Source organism: Ursus maritimus, unplaced genomic scaffold, assembly GCF_017311325.1.
Source record: "Ursus maritimus isolate PB19 unplaced genomic scaffold, ASM1731132v1 scaffold_6, whole genome shotgun sequence".
In the NCBI taxonomy this organism is placed as follows: domain Eukaryota; kingdom Metazoa; phylum Chordata; class Mammalia; order Carnivora; family Ursidae; genus Ursus; species Ursus maritimus.
In genome coordinates, this window is record NW_024426774.1 from 60,931,942 (window position 1) to 60,952,164 (window position 20,223).

Here is a 20,223-nt window from a genome sequence, read left to right on the forward strand (position 1 = left end):
AGATTTGTGGCAATCTTGTCTTGGAGTCTTTTGGTGCCATTTTCCAATAGTGTTTGCTCACCTTGTGTCTGTCACATTGTGATAATTCTTGTAGTATTTCAAGCTTTTTCATTATTATTTATTATGATCTGTGACATGATCTTTGTGACTGTTGTAATTGTTTTGAGTCACCATGAATCGCATCCGTATGAGATGGCGAACTTAATGTACGTGTTCTGACTGCTGCACATACTGCACACCCCCCATCTCTCCCTCTCCTTTGGCTGTCCTGTTCCCCAAGATGTAAAAATTTTGAAATTAGGCCAGTTAATAAGCCGAAATGGCCTCTAAGTGAGAGGAAGAGTCACATGTCTCTCATTTTGAATCAAAAGCTAGAGATGATTAAATTTAGTGAGGAAGGCATGGCAAAAACCAGGATAGGCCAAAAGCTAGGCCTCTGGAGCCATATACTTAGCTAGGTTGTGAATGCAAAGGAAAAGTCTTGAAGGAAATTAAAAGTGGTACTCCAGTGAACAAATGATAAGAAACCAAAACTGTCTTATTGCTGATAGAGAGTTTTAGTGGTCTGGATAGAAAATCAAACAGCCACAGTATTCTCTTAAGCCAAAACCTAATCCAGACCAAAGCCTTAACTCTTCAATTCTATGAAGGCAAGTTAGAGGTGAGGAAGCTGCAGAAGAAAAGTTTGAGGCTACAGAGGTTGGTTCATAAGGTTTAAGGAGAGAAGTCCTCTGCCTAGCATAAAAGTGCAAGGTGAAGCAGCAAGTGCTGATACAGAAGCTGCAGCAGGTTATCCAGATGTAGCTGAGATAGTGAATGAAGGTGGCTACACTAAATAAGAGATTTTCAGTGTAGACAAAATAGCCTTCTACTGGGAGAAGATGCCATCTACGACTTGCATAGTGAGAGAGAAGTCAACGTCTGGCCTCAGAGCTTCAAATGACAAGTTGACTCTTGTTAGGGGCTAATGCAAATGGTGACTTTATGTTGAAGCCAAGGCTCATTTACCATTCTGAAAATCCTAGAGCTCTTAAGAATGATGCTAAATCTACTATGCCTATGCTTTATAAAGGGAATAACAAAGCATGGGTGACAGCACATCTGTTTACAACATGTAAGAAAAAAAAAAAGAAAAAAGTTTCTTTTAAAATATTACTATTCATTGATAACGTACCTGGTACGTACAGCTCTGGTGGAGATGTACAATGATATTCATGTTTTCATGCCTGTTAACACAGCATCCATTCTGCAGCTTGTGGATTAAGGGGTCATTTTGACTTTCCAGTTTTACTATTTAAGAAAGACATTTGTAAGGCTATAGCTACCATAGGTAGTGATTCTTCTGATGGATCTAGGCAAAGTAAATTGAAAACTTTCTGGAAAAGATCCACTATTCTAGATGCCGTAAGAACATTTGTGATTCATGGGACAGGTCAAATATCAACATGAATGGGAGTCTGGAAGAAGTTGATTCCAACCCTCTTGGAAGAATTTAAGGAGTTCAAGACTTCAGTGGAGGAGGGAACTGTAGATGTGGTGGAAATAGCAAGAGAACTAGACTTAAAAGTGGAGCCTGAAGATGGGACTGGGTTGCTTCGATCTCATAATCAAATTTTAATGGATTGGAGTTTTTCTTAGGAGTGAGCAAAGAGGGTGGTTTTTTGAGATGCAGTCTACACCAGGTGGAGATGTTGAGAAGATTACTGAAAGGACAGCAAGGTATTAGGATATTATATAAACTTAGTTGATAAAGTGGTAGTAGGGTTTGAGAGGATTGACTCCCATGTTGAAGGTTCTAGTGTGGGAAAATGCTGTCAAACAGCATTGCATGCTACAGACAAATTGTGAAGGGAAGAGTCCCTTAATGCCTTAAACTTCATTGTTGTCTTATTTTAAGTAATTGTCATAGCCACCCCAAACTTCAGCAGTCACTACCCTGATCAGTCCACTGCCATCAACATCAAGGGAAGACCCCCTTCCAGCAGAAAGATTACAACTCCAAAAGCTCAGAGGATAGTTAGCACCCTTTAGCAATAATGTATTTTTTAATGAAAGTATTTACATTTTTTTAGACATATGTTATTGCTCACTTAATAGGCTATAATACAGTGTAAACATAACTTTTATATGCACTGGGAAACCAAAAAATTCATTTGATTTATTTTAATGCAACATTTGCTTAATTGTGACATTTGCTTTATTGCAGTGGTCAGGAACCAAATCCACTGTATATCGAAGATGGGCCTATAATGTCCTTCTTTGTCTCTTGTAACCTATTTTAATTTAAAGTCTATCTTGGCTGATAATTGTATTGCCACCCCTACTGTCTTTTGGCTATGATTTGCATGGAATAATCTTTTTTCATCCTTTCACTTTCAACCTCTTTGTCTCTGAAATGAGACTCTTATAGACAGCATATAGTTGGATCATGTGTTTTTATCCATTAGCCAATCTGTGTTTTTTGTTTTTTATTTTTGGTTGTTGCATATGTATTTTCTACTGGAAAAAAAATCATTCGTAAATTAACATACAAGAATGTACAAACACATGAATGAATAATGACACAGGACTGTTTTTGTGAAGTGTTTTTTAAAGTATCTTTAGATTTTAGTGCAAAAATGTACTCCTGGCACCTCTTAAAACATAAGAGCAAGCTCATAAAAACCATAGTGATAGAAGTGAGCTAACTACGTTCAGTGCCACCGTCAATTGAGTGGATACAGTCACTACATGTGGCTGTTGCTCAGATGTTAATGTCTGTGGTAGAGGAGCTCTAACAAAAGAGTCCCTGTAATGTCAAAATGAGTATTTTTGCAATAAACCCTCCCCCAAAAAAACCATGAAAGGAGAAATCTTTCTCTGCATGCAGCAAAGATAAGACTGATTTAGGCGGTCACCCATCAGTAGCCCTGAAGAGTTTTAGCTGCCAAAATATATGCAAGGTCACATTTGGTTTTTACTGAAATCTGTCTTGTGATTGGGGAGTTTAATCCATTTACATTTAAAGTAATTACTGATAAGGAGGGACATACTTCTGTCATTTTGCTGTTTTCCGTATGTCTTGTAGTTATTTGTCTCTCATTTTTTACATTACTGTTTTATTTAGAGCTAGTTGATTTTTTGTAGTTAAACATTTAATTTCTCATTCTTTTTGTGTATATTCTGTAGTTATTTTCTCTGTGGTTAAGTTACAAATAAGTCTAGCTTTTAGACTAATAATTGTTACAAAAATGTATTAGTCTCTTAAATGTTATGGAACACAAAGAGTGAAGTCAAGTCATTGTTACAGTAATACTAGTTTTTATAATTGCCCATGTAAGTACCTTTACTGAGATCTCTATTTCTTCAGAGGACTTAATGTTACTGTCTAGTGTCCTTTCATTTCAACCTGTGAGACTCCCTTTAGCATGTTTTGCAGTGTGGGACTAATAGAGCACTCCTTCAGCTTTTGTTTATCTGGAAATGTCTTAATTTCTTCCTCACTGAAGAAGGACAGTTTTGCCAGACATAGGATTCTTGGTTATCAGTTTCGTTTTTGTTTTGTTTAAGCCCTTTGAATATATCAGCCTACTGCCTTCTGCCTTTCAAAATTTCTGATAAGAAATCTGATTGTTTTTGAGGGTCCCTAATGTATGATGAGTCGCTTCTTGCTTTTTCCAAGACACTCTTGTCTCTGGCTCTGAAAGTGTGATTGTAATGTGTCTTGGTGCGGGTCTCTTTGATTTCATCTTGCTTGGACTTTGTTGATGTCTTGGATGTTTATATTCGTGTCTTTCATCAAAATTGGGAGTTTTAAGACATTATTCAAATATTCTCTCTCTGCCACTTTCCTCCCCTTTTTTTTGGGTCCCCACGGTGCGTACATTGGTCAGCTCGTCCCACAGTGCCCTTAGGTTCTGTTCACTTCCCTGCATTCTTTTTTCTTTGTCACTGAGATTTGATAGTTGACTTGTCTTTAAGGTCTCAGATTCTTTTGTGTGCTCAAATCCGCCTTTAGATTCCTTTTGTGAATTTTTCATTTCAGCTCCACAATTTCTCTTTGGTTTCTTTTTAGGTTTTCTTTCTCTTTATTGATATTTCCTTTTTGTTCATTTTTTCTTGACTTTCTCCACATCTCTTTAATTTTTAAAGCATACTTAAGACCATCTTTTTCAAATTCTTTGAAATTTCAAATTTCAAATTCTTTCAAATTCTTTGTCTAATCTTTGTCTAAGTCTTTTTTAGGGAAAGTTGCTGTTAATGTCTTTTTTTTTTTTTTCCTTTGGATCAGGGTCACAGTTTCCTGTTCTTTTATGCCTTGTAATTTTGTTGTTGTTGTTGAAAACTGGATACTTTAATAGTGAGGTAACTCTAGAAATTGGATTTTTCTTTTTCCCTAGAGAAGAATGATTAAAATCTCCCGTTTTTATATTTTATTCTTTTATTTTTTTTGATGTTATAGGCTGTCTCTGTGCTAAGGATCAGCCTGTGGTATAAGTTTAGGGTCTTTTCTGGTCATTTTTGAGCCTGTGTCTTTCCCTGGGATTGAACAGTGACTTCCACATTTCCCTTGTCTGTGCAGTTACTTTGAAATGTTTGTGTCTTTAATGTCTGATTCCCAAAAAGGGGAAAAAAGAAAAATGAAGTTGGCGGGGGGAGGGCACTGTCTTTAAATATTCTGCACGTTACTTCGGCAGGAGGAGGAGGGCCTAGCAACAATGGGAGGAGGTACAACAGCAATGTTCTACTGCCTCTTTGTCTACCCCTCTGAGATTAGAAGCCACAATCAGATCAGAGTACAGATCCCTGTTACTTGGAAGACAGATCCTTTTACCTACCCTATCTCCTGTAAGCTGTGTGTAAGTTGCTCCTGGACTACCTGCAGGGCTGCCGGTCATGGGGTGATGGGTAGCCTCTGTCAAGCTAAGAGCTGAAATTGATAGAATTTGCAAGCCTTCAATAGACTCCAGAGTTCCAAAATATATCAGACAGTTTCGATCAGTGTAAGTGTCTAGGTGGGGAGACAGATTCCTGGTGCTTTCTGCTTAGGCATCTACTCAGAATTCTCTCCTAATTGGCCTGGTGTTGATTTTTTTTTTTTTCTTAATGGTCTATAATATAGGATAGCTAAGGACCACATATGAGAGTGCCTACTAATTTTCAACATGCACTTGAACAGATGTTTTTTTAATCTTTTTTTTTTTTTTTAAGGTAATTGCTATAGTCATTCTCTAATGGCTACATAGGAACATATGAAGTGAGTCAGTTTCATTTGTCTTTGTGGGTAGTTACCTTGCTCACATGACCTCAAAATAACAAATCTTTTAAATCATCCTCACTGCTGGTCAGTTATAATCAAAATAAATATAGGAAGAGTTGTCTCTGTGGATTGCTTGACAGAGAATAATAGCATTTGATTAAATAGATATAGTTACAAAGCTACCTACAGAAGGTGTGGAGAACTTCAATGAAGCTTGCAAAGAAGATCAAAGGAACTAAATATTTAAGAGATTTGCTGTCTCTTTAAAGATATCTTATTAGAAATATTGCAATTAATATTAAAATTAAATTTCTTAAAAAGCTTAATCTCTTGATATTTCCTTATTCTATTGAAGCTTTTTGAATCCCCCAGAGATAAAGACAAAAATGATTATTAGAGGATTTATCTGCACATATTATAGGAAAGTATAAAAAAAAATCAGAAGGGAAAGCAACTGTTGCAAGTACCAGAAAATTATGCTATTAATTTAAGTGTCATCAGAGCACAAAAGATCACATTCCAGGACTGTGAGAAAATTATTAAAATACTGGAAATAATAGTACTTAAGATGAAGATATTATACTCTAAGATCTGGTTAAGTGACTGACATTATTATATCACTTCAGGTATTATAAAAGTAACAAAATGCTTTTAAAGATAATAAGCGTTACATTTTGAGATTGGCAGTGTTCACACTTTTCTGCTTAAGTGCTTTCCTAGTTTAACATAATTTAATAACAGTTATGGGAGAGTAGCTAACATCGGAGTTCTCATATATATCTTTTTTCCTTCCTTCAGTATATATACATTTTATATATCTATATATATAAAAGTGATAAAATTTCATTCTCTTAAGTGGTAGGTTTATGAACAGTTACTTTTCTGCCTTTGTCCTCGGTGTTAGAAATATTGCTACTTTGTAATTTTTTAGCTCCTAATTATTGATTAATCTACTGCAAAAAAAGGTACTACTTTGTAGATCCCATTACTATCCAGAAATCAGAAGAAGTGGGTTTTTTTTTTTTGAACAGCTTTATTAAGGTATAATTGATATGTAATTAATTGAACATATTTAAAATGTACAATTTGAGTTTTGACCAGTGTTTACACCTGTGAAATCAATCCCACAATCAAGATAATAAACATTTCCATTAGACCCAAGTTTCCCCATTCGCAGTCTCTCTGTTCCTGTTGGCTCTCCCACTGGCCCCCAGGCAACTACTGATCTACTTTCTAGAATTTTATATAATTCTATGTATTCTTATCTGTCAGATTTCTTCCCCAGCATAGAGATTCTTCCATTGTGGCATATAATAATAGTTCATTCTTTTTACGCTGAGTAGTATTCCATTGTTTGGATTTACTACATATTGTCCATTTAGTTGTTGATGGACATATGAATTGTTTTCAAGATTTGGCTGTTACAAATAGGGCTGCTGTGAATATTATGTGATGTCATTATATGAACATATGCTTTCATTTCTCTTCAGCAGATACCTACGAGTGGAATGCTGAATCATAGAAGAGGTGTATGTTTAATTTTTTAAGAAACTGCTCACATTAAAAAAAACACAGTTGCTTATGAAAGTGGTTGTTATATTTTACATTCCAAACAGGAGTGTCTGAGAGTTCCTGTTTCTCTGTATCCTTCATCCTTGCTCACATTTGGTATGGCCAGTCTTTCTCAATCTCTCTCTCTCTTTCTCTCTCTCTCTTTTTTTTTTTTTTTTTTTTTAAGTAGGCTCCACACCCAGCATGGAGCCTACCATGGGGCCCAAACTCATGTCTCTGATATCAAGACCTGAGCTGAGATCAAAAGTTGGACACTTCACTGACTGAGCCACCCGCTGCCCCTGTCTTTCTCATTTTAGCCATCCTAATAGTGTGTAGTAGTAACTCATTGTGGTTTTAATTGCATTCCCTTAATGACCAATGATATTGAGCATATTTTTATGTGCTTATTTGTCATCCTATCTTTTTTGGTGAAATATCTGCAAATTTTTTGCCTAAAGACTTAAATAGTTGGAGAGATAGGCCACATTAATGTATTAGACTTTTCAATATTGTTAAAATGTCAGTTCTCTTCAAATAGATCTATAGACTCAATGCAATCCCAGTCAAAATCCCAACAGATTGATTTTAGAAATCGACGATAGAATTCTAAAATACATAAAGAAAATGCAGAGGACCTAGAATAGGAAACTGAAAAAGAAGAACAAAGTTAGAGGATTAATTTGACCTGATTTCAAAATATAAATCTAACTTTATCGAGACAATGTGGCATTATCATAGAAATACTTCTTGACTTAAGATGGGGTTACATCCTGATAAACCCATCATAAGTTAAAAATACTGTAAGTTGAAAATGCAGTTAATACATGTAACCTACTGAACATCACAGCTTAGCCTAGCCTACCTTAAACATGTCCAGAGCACTTATATTAGCCAACAGTGGGGCAAGGTCATCTAACACAAAGCCTATTTTATAATAATATGTTGAATATCTCATGTAATTTATTGAATACTGTACTGAAAATGAAAAGCTTCTGCTTTGGGTTGTATGGGCACGGAATGGTTTGTAAATGTATTGATTGTTTACCCTTGTGATCGCATGGCTCACTGCCCAGCGTCAGAGGAATATCCTACCACATATTACTAGCCTGGAAAGATCAAAATTCAGAATTTGAAGTACGGATTCGACTGAATGCATATCATTTTTCACACCATTGTAAGGTCAAAATATCATTAAGTCAGGCCGTTGTAAGTTGGGGATCATATGTATACCCATACAAACTGGTTGCTGAAAATAGTTGTATGTATATACAAAGGTGCAAAGATAATTCAGTGGGGGAAAGACAGTCTTTTCATTAAATTGGGCTGAAACAATTTGCTGTATGCAAAAAAAAAAAAAAAGATGAACTTCAATCCATTTACAGAACTTAACTCCAAATGGATTATGAACTTAATGTAAATAAAACCTAAGACAAAGAAACTTCTAGGAAAAAAACCAAAAGTTTTGGGACTTTGGGATTTCTTAATATAACACCCCAAGCAAGATCCTTATAAGAACAAATTGATATATTGGACTTAATCAAAACAAAAAATTTCTGGTCTTGTAAAATACTGTTAAGAGCATGAAAAGACAAGCCACAGACTTAAGAGAAAATATTTGCAAATTACATATCTGATAATGGACTTGTATTTAGATGATATAATGAGCTCAATAATAAGACAACAACCTAAAATGGGCAGACCTTCCCATAGACATAATATTTTGGGTACTTCAAAGATAACCCTTTTGTTACCATTAAAGCTTTATATAAATTGATTTCATGAGGAAAAATTTTTCAAAATATATTTATTTACCTTTTAGAGAACTGACCGTATGTTTCTCTTGATACATTTGCTCTCTCCCTACTTCACTCCCTACTTCACTTCCTTTGCATTTACTCTTTACCTAGCCATACTGCTGCAGTCAGGCGCAGAGTGGTGTTTCTTGACGAAACTCCTCACCTCAGCTCAACCACTGCTTATTTTTTCTTTGTCCTAGAGTTTTCCTGATGCCAGGACCAGGGGTGTCTGTATGCCCGTGGTATGTATGGACATCTGGAAATGTAAGAATTAATAATCTTTTTAGAGCAACTTGACCAGTCAGGAACAGAAGCCAGTGAATAAATGTTTTGAGATTCTCTCTTTAGGCCGCAATTCTGAGCTTTCCTTACAACTTCTTACAGAGCCACCATTGACTCCAGTGACCAGCTTGACAGCACACCCTTATTTTGGCTTTCTGTCCTCTGTTTCGCTCTTCCCAGTCCCCGTTCCCTGTCAGGGTATTGGCAGTAATCTTAGGGACTGTCTGCACTGTCTTAGAGTGCTTTCTGGGGGAGACCCCAAGCTCAAATTACTATTGCGTATAGCACTTACTGTTACAGCTATAGATAAAGATGATGTCAGACAAGGGTCCAAATACACCAGTCGTACCTGTGGCCCAGAAATTTACCTCCTTTAAAAAACAATTGCTTTTTGCTTGATTTTTTTTTTAAAGATTGAACAAAACATATACAACTATATAGGACTTTCTAAGCAATGTAACTTGACAGGGCTTCTTTAAAATCAATTTATAAGTCAAAGACTACACCAGTCTTCTCTCAGGTGATTTCCTTGCCTCTAGAAAATTGTAATCTTCACAGTTGCTATCAGCTTCCTTGTCACCACCATTTGAAAAATTTTATGTAACTTCTGTAGAGTAGTCGTCCATAGGCACTAACTTCTTACCTTGTACTTATATGTAATTTCTTTGTAGGCTGTAAAAAAAAAAAAATTGTTTCTCAACATTTCCATAAATAGGTACTAGCATTTTTTTTTCAGAAGGGATTTTTTTTTTTTTTAAAGATTTTATTTCAGAGAGAGCATGAGTGGGGGGTTGGGGGAACGGGGGAAGGAGGAGCAGAGGGAGAGGGAGAAGCAGATTCCCCGCTGAGCAGGGTGCCTGGGCATGGGGCTTGATCCCAGGACCCTGGGATCATGACCTGAACCAAAGGCAGATGCTTAACCGACTGAGCCACCCAGGTGCCCCTGCTTTCTTTTTTTAATTAAAAAAAATATCTGAACATTTCTCATGTAGGTTCATAAGAAATCCTAGAAAAGTAACAAGATCAAAATATTAATGGCAGAATTTGAGGCTTCATGATAGGCCATTACATTTTTGTTTTTTAATAAAACAAAGATTTTATTAGTATTTTCTACTCTATAGACTTCAGTTAAATGCATTTAAAGATCTAGCATTCCCTATGGAATTAGCATTTTTTTTTTACTATTTAAATTCAGTTAATATAAAGTGTATTAGTTTCAGAGGTAGAGTTCATGATCCATCAGTTTTACATAATACTCAGTGCTCATTACATCACCCAGTTACCCCATTCCCCTACCCCTTCCCTCTAGCAACTTTGTTTCCTATGATTAAGAGTCTCCTATGGTTTGTCTCCCTCTCTGATTTTGTCTTGTCTAATTTTTCCCTCCCTTTCCCTATGCTTCTCTGTTTTGTTTCTTAAATTCTACATATGAGTGAAATCATGTGATAATTGTCTTTCTCTGATTAACTTATTTCAGTTAGCATAATGCCCTCTAGTTCCATCCATATCATTGCAAATAGCATGATTTCATTGCTTTTGATGGCTGAATAGTAGTCCATTGTGTATATACATACACACCACGTCTTCTTTATCCATTCATCTGTTGATGGACATCTGGGCTCTTTCCATAGTTTGGTTATTGTGGACATTGCCGCTATAAACATTGGGGTGCAGGTGCCCCTTTGGATCACTACATTTGTATCTTCGGGGTAAATACCTAGTGGTGCAATTGCTGGGTCATAGGATAGCTCTATTTTCAACCTTTTGAGGAACCTCCATACTGTTTTCCAGAGTGGCTGCACAAGCTTGCATTCCCACCAACAGTGTAAGAGGGTTCCCCTTTCTCCAGTACTAGCATGTTTTGAAAAGAGTTTAGACTTAATCATACAGACAGTTCATCAGTGGACAATAACACTGTGGAAACCAGATCAGTGATTTCTTTCTCTAAAGGTGCACTGTCTAGTCATGGAGCTAATAAGTACAACTTCATCTACCTCCCTGTTCATTGGCTATGCTTCGTAAGAAAATAAGACCCCATTTAAGGCTTTTAGAGTAATGATATAACCTGCTTTTCTGATGGTTTATTTTATTTATTAAACATGAACTACAATAACCAACTTGACCTTTCTGTGCTCAAATGTCAGGGTACTTGATTCATGTACATCCTCCAGCGATAAAAGTGGGCAAGCCTTGCCAAAATAGGCTGTGTTTTAACATTATAAAACTAGTCGGAAAATAGAATTAGCCTTTAGTTTTTTTGTAAGGCATGTAGACCTTTGACCAGACAGACTTTCTATTGGTTCATGATCTCAAGGTTTAAATGCCAAACCTCTCACACTGTGACCAGACTGCTTGCTTAGAAATCTTTTCAGTTGTGTCTGTTCAGAAATTTTCAGTGAATCCGTGCAGAGATCCCACATAGAGATCTTTCCACTGAGAAGCCCATATACAGAATAGTCCAGGTATTCTGATTTCAGTGCAGAGAATTTCATTGTCTTAGATGAACCTGATACTAGATTGATCTCTTAGTATCTTTATGCTTGCTCTTTTCAAATCATGTTGAGAGGTCTATTTTTTTCTCAAGATTAATAAATTCTTGTTATTCTTCTGACATTTGCTTTTCACATAGGAAGATTGGACTCCATACCCAAGAATATCTCCCCTGTTAACTTAGCTTTGTGCTCCCTGTGCAGGTAATGTTAAAGAAGTAGTTTTCCAATTCCTGGTGTTTGGTCTGTACCGTTTTCTTCTGTTACAGTCTGCCCCACATGGAAATACACAGACTGAAAGATAGTGTGCTTCGTAGGCCTTAGCGTGGGCCCTTGCTGCGTGTCTTTGGAGCAGATAGAGTAGAATGTCCTTTCCCACCTTGTTTTATATTTTCTAGATATTTCAGGATTTCTCTTCCTTTCTTCCTTCCTTCCTTCCTTTTTTTTTTTTTTTTTTTTTTTTTTAAAGATTTTATTTACTTATTTGAGAGAGAAGGAGCAGGGCGAAGGGGCAGAGGGAGACAGAGAAGCAGGCTCCTGGCTGAGCAGGGTGCCTGATGCCGGGCTCGATCCCAGGACCCTGAGATCATGACCTGAGTGGAAGGCAGATGCTTAACCAACTGAGCCACCCAGGTGTCCCTTTCACTTTTATTTTTTAATGTTTTAAGGACAAATGGTTGCTTAGCATCCTGTCGTCTTCTTTCTCCCACCCCAGGAAGGCTTAGGGGTTAGACTTCCGCATCATTATCTTGGTTACCCGGATACGTTTCTTCTCTGTAAGACAGGGTATTGCTTTTGGGATCCTAAAAGTGTGTTTATGGGTTTTTTGTTGTTGTTGTGTTTTTGCTTTTGGTTTTTGCTGCTTATTTTTGTCTTTCTCCTTTAGTTTTTTCCCTGTCTTATGTCTTCCTTCCTCTGTCTCACTTCCTTTTATCATGGTATTTTGTGTATGTGCAAAAAAAAACAGAAACAAAAAACCCAAAAAAACTCTGGCATTTTCTCTTTGATTAGTAAATTAATACCTGCAGTTTTCTGGGTGTGATTTTTGGATCTTTTCCGTGTTATAGCTATATAATTAATTGCTTGCTATTCCTGTTAGAAATTTGTGGTTCCTAACCTATTCCAAAAACTCAAAAGTTTTTGAAGACTGATTTTTCCCCCTTTATTTTAGAAAATAATGGTAGTTGTGTAATGCATCATTGACTTTTGTCCTTGAATACATGGGGATAGAAGATATGATGTCCAAATAGTTTTACTCTGGTATGATTAAAGAGGAAATGACTATGTTGAATCATATAAATTGTTCATATTTAATGGATAGATATATATAATTTGAATGAGAAAATCTGTTTATAAACACGAATTGGAACTAAATGGGAGTACATTATAGTAATTGGCACCTTGAAAGGTAGGTACTTTTAAATGGACAAAACTGTCTGCTTTATGGATTTTCAAACAGTTATATTTAGAATTCTTGACTTTTAGAGTTGGAAGTCTCCTTAGAAGTTGTCTACCGCATACCCATATTTATTGATGCAGTGTTAAGTTTTTAAGAGGCTATGTCTTGATCAAATACTTCGTTACCATCAAGATGAGAGCTGCGACCTCCTTGTGTACTGGATGTTCTTATCTTTGTATCAGAGATCCCAACATAGACCTGACACATAGCTGAAATATTAGTTAGGCTAGTGTGTTTTTTGCTAATCTGTGCACATCATGAAGTGAAAGGATGGCTCACAGGCCATTTATTTTTACATATGAAATAAAAATGATTATGATTAGAAAAATTGATTTTTTTGATTAGAAAAATAATACCTATTGTTGTAGGTAATATGGAAAAAATACAAAGAAGGAAGTAAAAATTGTTGTAAAAAGGGTTAAAGCCACACTAACTAGGGACCATTGAAACGTTGGAACAGTCATTGGAGCCAAATCAGAACAAAACCACTGTGGATTATTCTGGAATGGATTAAGGGCATGCATCATGGTCCCATATGACCTACAGAATGCTCACCTCCTCAGTGAGGCTCTAAGATCAAGCAGTACCTGATAATGTTGAGTGTTTTGAGCGAGAAGCCAAGCTGCGGAGCTGAGCTACCTCAGCTTTGAAGGAAAAGCTGCTTGGGAGAAGGCAGACTGCCTCCAGTGTACCTCATGTTTCTTACTGTTCTTTAATTCCTGGGGCTTTGCTTCTCTCTTCTCTCTTACCCTGAAGTTTTGCAGTTAGAGAAGTAATGTCTAAACTTACGAGGTTGAGTATTTTTCATTTGATTATGTGTATTTTTTCTTTGGGGAATTATCTCTTCATCCAACCCCTCCATTTTTAAAAATCGTATGTACCTTTTTTTTTTTTAACTGATTTTTCAATAGCCCTTTTATATTAAGTGTATTAATACTTTGTCTGATATAGTACAGATATTTTTCAGTTTTCTGTTTTTGTTCACGGTCTGTGAACTTCTCCAGGTCAAGGACTATATGGCTTTTAATAATGGCTGTCAACTTTTAAACATACACTATATGCTAAGCAGTTAAGCATTTTATATATGTTATCTCACTCAAATCTTGTACGGATTAATGCTATTTCCATATTGCAGAAGCTAAGTGAAATTAATTTGCTCAGAAAGATGTAGCTGGCTTTAAGAGGTGGAGCTAGGAATCAGACTCAAGATATGGCTAGTCTGTGATCTTTTTTTTTAAAGATTTTATTTATTTGAGAGAGAATGAGCAGGGGGAGGGGCAGAGGAAGAGGGTGAAGCAGGCTCCTTGCTGATCAGGGAGCCCCATGCGGAGCTGGATCCCAGGACCCTGGGATCATGACCTGAGCCGAAGGCAGATGCTTAACCAGCTGAGCCACCCAGGTGCCCCTAAAGTCTGTGATCTTAAGTAACATGTATTGCATCTTATATTTCTTTCGGTCAACCCAGTATCTATGATAGAGCATAGCACTTAGTAGATACATTTTATACTTTTGCTGGATTGAATTGTATTAACACATAACTCATTAATGTAATATTTGGTTATTTAGTTTTGTATAATTTGGTGTGTTGTAAATAAGAACATGCATTCTTTAATCTTTTCTTTTACTAAAGTTTAGTTGGCATGCACTGTTCCATAGTGTCAAGTATACAACATAGTGATTCAACAGATCTATACTTTACGCTATGCGCACCCCAAGTGTAGCATCATCTGTCACCATACAACGACGTTACAATACCACTGACTGTGTTCCCTCTGCTGTACCTTTTATCACTGTGACTTACTCATTCCGTAACTGGAGACCCATGTCTCCTACTCTTCTTCCCTCATTTGCCCATCTCCCCACTTCCCTGCCCTCTGGCAACCGTCAGTTGTTCTCCGTATTTATGGATGTTTCTGCTTTTTTTTTTTAGATTCCACATTATAAGTGAAATCATACAATATTTGTCTTCCTCTATATTCTTCAGTTCTTGACCCAGATAGTTTGTGGAACAAACTGATTGTTCTAAGTTGAAGTTAAAACTTTTTTCCTTAGGTCTAATTTTATAGAACATGCTCATTTTTACAAATTTATTTCATATCCCCCCAAAATCCCAAAATTAAAATACTGTTTAAACATTAAAAACCAGTCAAATTAAAATTAATATGTAAATGTTAAGGATGCCTTTTTCCTCATAAAGTGGACTGCTCAAATCTTTTTCTTTTATTGAAGTATAGTTAACATACAGTGGTTTATTAGTTTCAGGTATACAACATATTGATTCAGCACTTCTATACATAGCTCAGTGTTTACTATAAGTATAGTCACCATCTGTCGTCATATGTTATTACAGTACTATTGGCTATAATCCCTATGCTGTATTTTCATCTCCATGACTTATAACTGAAATTTTGGCTCTTAATCTTCTTTATCTATTACACTGCCCCCACCCCCACAACCACCAGTTTGTTTTTTCGTTTTTTTAAGATTCCACATAAATTGACATCCTAAATTATTTGTCTTTCTCTGATTCATTTCACTTAGCTTAATACCCTCCAGGTCCATCCATATTGTTATAAATGTCAAGATTTCATCCTTTTTATGGTTGCGTAGTATTCCATTGGGTGTATATGTATACACATCTTCCTTATCCGTCCATTTATCAGTGGACACTTAGGTTGCTTTCATATCTTGGCTTCTGTACATAGTGCAGTAAACGGAGGGGGGCATATACCTTTATACCTTTTCAAATTAGTGTTTTTGTATTCTTTGGGTAAATACCCAGTAGTGGAATTACTGAGTCATATGATGTTTCTATTTTTTATTTTTTGAGGAGCTGTCACACTGTTTTCCACAGTGGCCACACCAGTTTGCATTCTGACCAACAGTGCACAAGGGTTTCTTTTTTTCCCCCTATATCCTCGCCAGTACTTGTTATTTCTTACTTTTAGAGTCTGGTCTTTCTGACAGGTGTAGGCTGATATATCTTTGTGGTTTTGATTTGCATTTCCCTGATGATTAGTGATGTTGAGCGTCTTTTCATGTGTTTTTTGGCCATCTGTCTTCTTGAGAAAAATGTCTATTCAGGCCCTCTGCCTTTTTTTTTTTTTTTTTTTTTTTGAGAAAGAGAAGGGTGGGAGGGAGATGGAGGGGGGAAGGGGAGAGAGAGAGAGAATCTTAAGTAGGCTCCATACTTAGCACAGAGCCTGATGTGGGGCTTGATCTCACAACCCTGAGATCATGACCTGAGCTGAAATCAAGAGTCAGATGCTTATCCGACTGAGTCACCCAGGTGCCCCCTTCTGCCCATTTTTTAATTGGATTTTTGTTTGTTTTTTGATGTGTAAGTTCTTTATATATTTTGTATATTAACTTCTTATCGAATATATCATTTACCAGTATCTTCTCCCATTTACTAGGTTTCCTTTTCATTTTGTTGATGGTTTCCTTCACTGGAAAAGCTTTTTCTTCGGTGTAGTTCCAATAGTTTATTTTTGCTTCTGTTTTTCTTGCCTGAGGTGACACATTTAGAAACATGTTGCTAAGGCTGATGTCAAAGAGATTAGTACCTATTATTGTTTCTTCCAGGCTTTTTATGGTTTTGGGTCTCATTTAGGTCTTCAATCCAATTTGAATTTACTTTTGTGTGTGGTGTAAGAAAGTGGTTCTGTTTCATTCTTTTGCATGTAGCTGTCCAGTTTTCCCAGCACCATTTATTGAAAATACTATCTGTTACCCATTGTATATTCCTGCCTCCTTATAAGTGTGGGTTTATTTCTGGGCTCTTTATTCTCTTCCATTGATCTCTGCGTCTGTTTTTGTGCCAGTACCATACTGTTTTGATTACTACAGCTTTGTAGTGTATCTTGAAATCTGGATTGTGATACCTCCAGCTCCCCCCCGCCCCCCAAGATTTCTTTGGCTATTCGAGGTCTTTTTTGCTTCCACGCCAATTTTGGTATTCTAGTTCTGTTAAAAATGCTGTTGGTATTTCGATAGGGATTACATTGAATCTGCAGATTGCTTTGGGCAGTATGGATATTTCAACAGTAATTCTTCCAATCCATGAGCATGGCACATCTTTCTGTTTGTTTTTGTTATCTTCAGTTTCTTTCATCAATGTTTTGTATTTTTCAGAGTATAGGAGGTCTTTCACCTTCTTAAGTTTATTCCTAAGTATTTAATTTTGGGGGATGTAATTGTAAATGGTATTGTTTTCTTAATTTCTCCTTCTGCCACTCAGCATATAGAAATGCAACAGATTCCTGTATATCAATTTTGTGTACTGCAATTTTCCTGAATTCATTGATCAGTTCTCATAGTTTTTGGTGGAGTCTTTAGGTGGAATTCTATTTATAGTATGTCATCTGCAAAGAGTGACAGTTTTACTTCATCCTTACCAATTTGGATGGTTTTTATTTCTTTTTCATGTCTGATTGCTGCAGCTAGGACTTCCAGTACTACGTTGAATAAAAGTGGGAAGAGTGGACATCTTTGTTTCTGATCTTAGGGGAAGAGCTCTGTTTTTCACCACTGAGTATGGTGTTTTCTGTCAGTTTGTCATATATGGCCTTTATTATGTTGAGATATGTTTCGTTTAAAACTACTTCATTGAAAGATTTTATCATAAAAAGGATGTTGTATTTTGTCAAATGCTTTTGTGCATCTTATTGTGGTGATCATATGGTTTTTATCCTTTCTCTTATTAATGTGATACATCACATTGATTTGTGAGTATTGAACCACCTTCACACTCTGAAATAAATCCTACTTCATCGTGGTGAGTGGTTTTTTTTGATGTACTATTGAATTTTTTTGTGAGAATTTTTATATCTTTGTTTATCAGAGATACTGGCTTGTAGTTTCCTCTTTTTTGTGGTGTCTTTGTCTGGTTTTGGTATCAGGGTAATGGCTGGCCTTGTAGAATGAATTCGTAACTTTTTCTTCCTTTTCTGTTTTTTGATATAGTTTGGGGAAGAATGTGTATTAACTCTTCTTTAAATGTAGTATTTACATGTGAACCTATCTTGTCCTGAATTTTGTTTGTTAGTTTTTTTTTTTTTTTATTACTGATTCAATTTTATTTGTAGTAATTGGTCTTTGGTCTGTTCAAATTTTCTATTTCTTCATGATGCAGTTTTGGAAGATGTGTTGCTAGGAACTTATTCATTTCTTCTAGGTTGTCCAATTTGCTGGCATATAATTTTTCATAATCTCTTATAATCCTCTGTATTTTTGTAGGGTCAGTTATTTCTCTTCCTTTGTTTCTCATTTTAATTATATGAGTCCTCTCTTTCTTGATGAATCTGGGTAAGGCTTTATCAATTTTGTTTATATTTTCAAAGAATTAGTTCCTGGTTTCATTGATCTTTTCTATTTTTTTAATCTCGATTTTATTCATTTCTGCTCTAATATTTATCATTTCCCTTCCTCTAGCTTTGGGCATTATTTGTTTTTTTTTTTATTGTGTCTAGCCATGTTAGGTGTAAAGTTAAGTTGTTTGAGATTTTTCTTTTTCTTTTCTTTTCTTTTTTTGACACAGGTCTATATCGTCATAAGCTTCCCTCTTAGAATAGCTTCTGCTACATTCCAAAGATTTTGAACCATTGTGTTTCCATTTTCATTTTTCTCCATGGTTTTTTTTTTTTTTTCTCTCTGATTCATTGTTTAGTAGCATGTTTTTTAGCCTCTATGTATAGTGTACTTTCTAGACTTTTTCTTGTAACTGATTTCTAGTTTCCTACTGTAGTGGTTAGAAAAGGTGCTTGATATGATTTCATTTTTCTTAAATTTATTGAGACTTGTTTTGTGGCCTAACATGTGATCTGTTCTGGAGGATGTTCTATGTATACTTGAAAAGATTTTGAAGAAGACTCTATTTTTTTACCTAAATTTAAAGCCAAGGTAAGGAGAATTGGTATCTTTTCACCAAAAGGCTCCAGGCAAGGAGAAAGGATGGAGATGTCCCATGGGCCAGGCTTTGTGTGAGGCAGTTTTAGGTACATTCTCACATTTACTCCTCCAACCTTATGATGCTGGCACAACACACCCATGTTACGATCAGGGAAAGTGAGGTCCTGAAAAGTTAAACTTTGAGTGTTAGAGCTGAAATTCGAACCAAGTCTGCTGGCCCCTGTATCAATACTCTTTCCCCTGGCCACCACCCTTTACCATGTGCAGTCATTCCCACCAGTATCCGTATTGAATTCGCAGAGGGTCCGCCTTTGTGCTCCTAGCCTTGGTTATAGTGGGGGTCATGAAATCAATGCCAGGATAGTGCAGGTAAAGCCACCCAGCAGCCCCCACAGATTGCTGAGAGCCAGCAGCCACCCATGAACAGCTCTGGAGAAAGAGGTGAGGTCCTTGCTGGCATTCTTTTCCCCACCACAGAATGGTTTGAAGCCTCTTTGTGTCTCTTACCTATTTCTTCCTTTCTTCCCCAATACCCTCTCAAGTTTGGTTCTTTCCTCAATTATCCACTTCCTCCCCACCCCCACCAATCTTTTCCTCCAGAATAATTTGTATGAACACCCGTACACGTTGCTTTTCACTTCATTTCAACATTGGCTCTGCTCCCATTTTTGTCCTCTGCACTCCTACTGTTGTTGATTTCATCAGAATAGGCAACATAAGCAATTACCTGAAGCAAATATATTTGGAGCCTTCACTCAACAACCAAGTCCTTTTTCATCCTACACTTGAAGTCTAGTGATAATAAAATTGAGAGAGAGACATTTGGACATCAGTATACTAATACTCCCAGAGATTATACCCCACACATTATTTAGGTCAGTTTTTACGACCGGGTGTTATGCTTTCTGTACCTATTTTTTTATTTTCTATTTCACCCACATTATTTATTTTGGAGTTGCCATGTGCTTAACCAAAGTCTTGGGAGGACAGCATCTCTTCAACTCCTGCCAACTGTCAGCAGGTAGGGAGCTCATATACTTCATACTCAGGTAGAATGGGTTTGAAGAAGCTAGGTCCATCACTGACTGGCTCTGAGAGATAGAGCAAACTACTAAAAAAAAATAAAAATAAAAGAACGAGTATTTTTGCTGTTTCTGGATGCAACATTCTGTATATATATTTGTTAGGTCCATCTGGTCAAATGTGTCTTTCAGAGCCACTGTTTCCTTGTTGATTTTTCTCTCTGAATGATCTATCCTTTGCTGTAAGTGAGGTGTTCAAGTCCTGTGCTTGTATTGTATTACTGTCAGTTTCTCCTTTCTTGGCTGTTAATAATTGCTTTCTGTTTTTAGGTGCCCCTATGTTGGGTGCATAAATTTATACAGTTGGGTTTTATCTTTGTCATTATGTAGTGCTTATCTTTGTCTCTTGCTTCATAAATTGTTTAAATCTTTTAGAAATATGATCCTGTAACTTTTGGACTATAACAGGGAT

At 36.4% G+C, this 20,223-nt stretch overlaps 1 protein-coding gene across 3 annotated transcripts in view; it reads left to right on the plus strand.

Annotated features, from left to right (window-relative positions):
• The window catches only part of FANCL (FA complementation group L), a 90,758-nt gene that overhangs the window by 53,881 nt on the left and 16,654 nt on the right, over window positions 1-20,223 (plus strand). For 2 of the 3 annotated variants that reach the window (XR_005832981.1, XM_040623458.1), the window contains exon 8: window positions 8,790-8,831. The exons of the other annotated variant lie outside the window; for it this stretch is intronic. Coding sequence is in view for 1 of the 2 variants with exons in the window: in XM_040623458.1 (XP_040479392.1) it covers window positions 8,790-8,831 (42 nt within the window). In the remaining variant the exon portion in view is untranslated. The remainder of the gene's footprint in view (window positions 1-8,789; window positions 8,832-20,223) is intronic. 3 annotated transcript variants of the gene reach the window in all.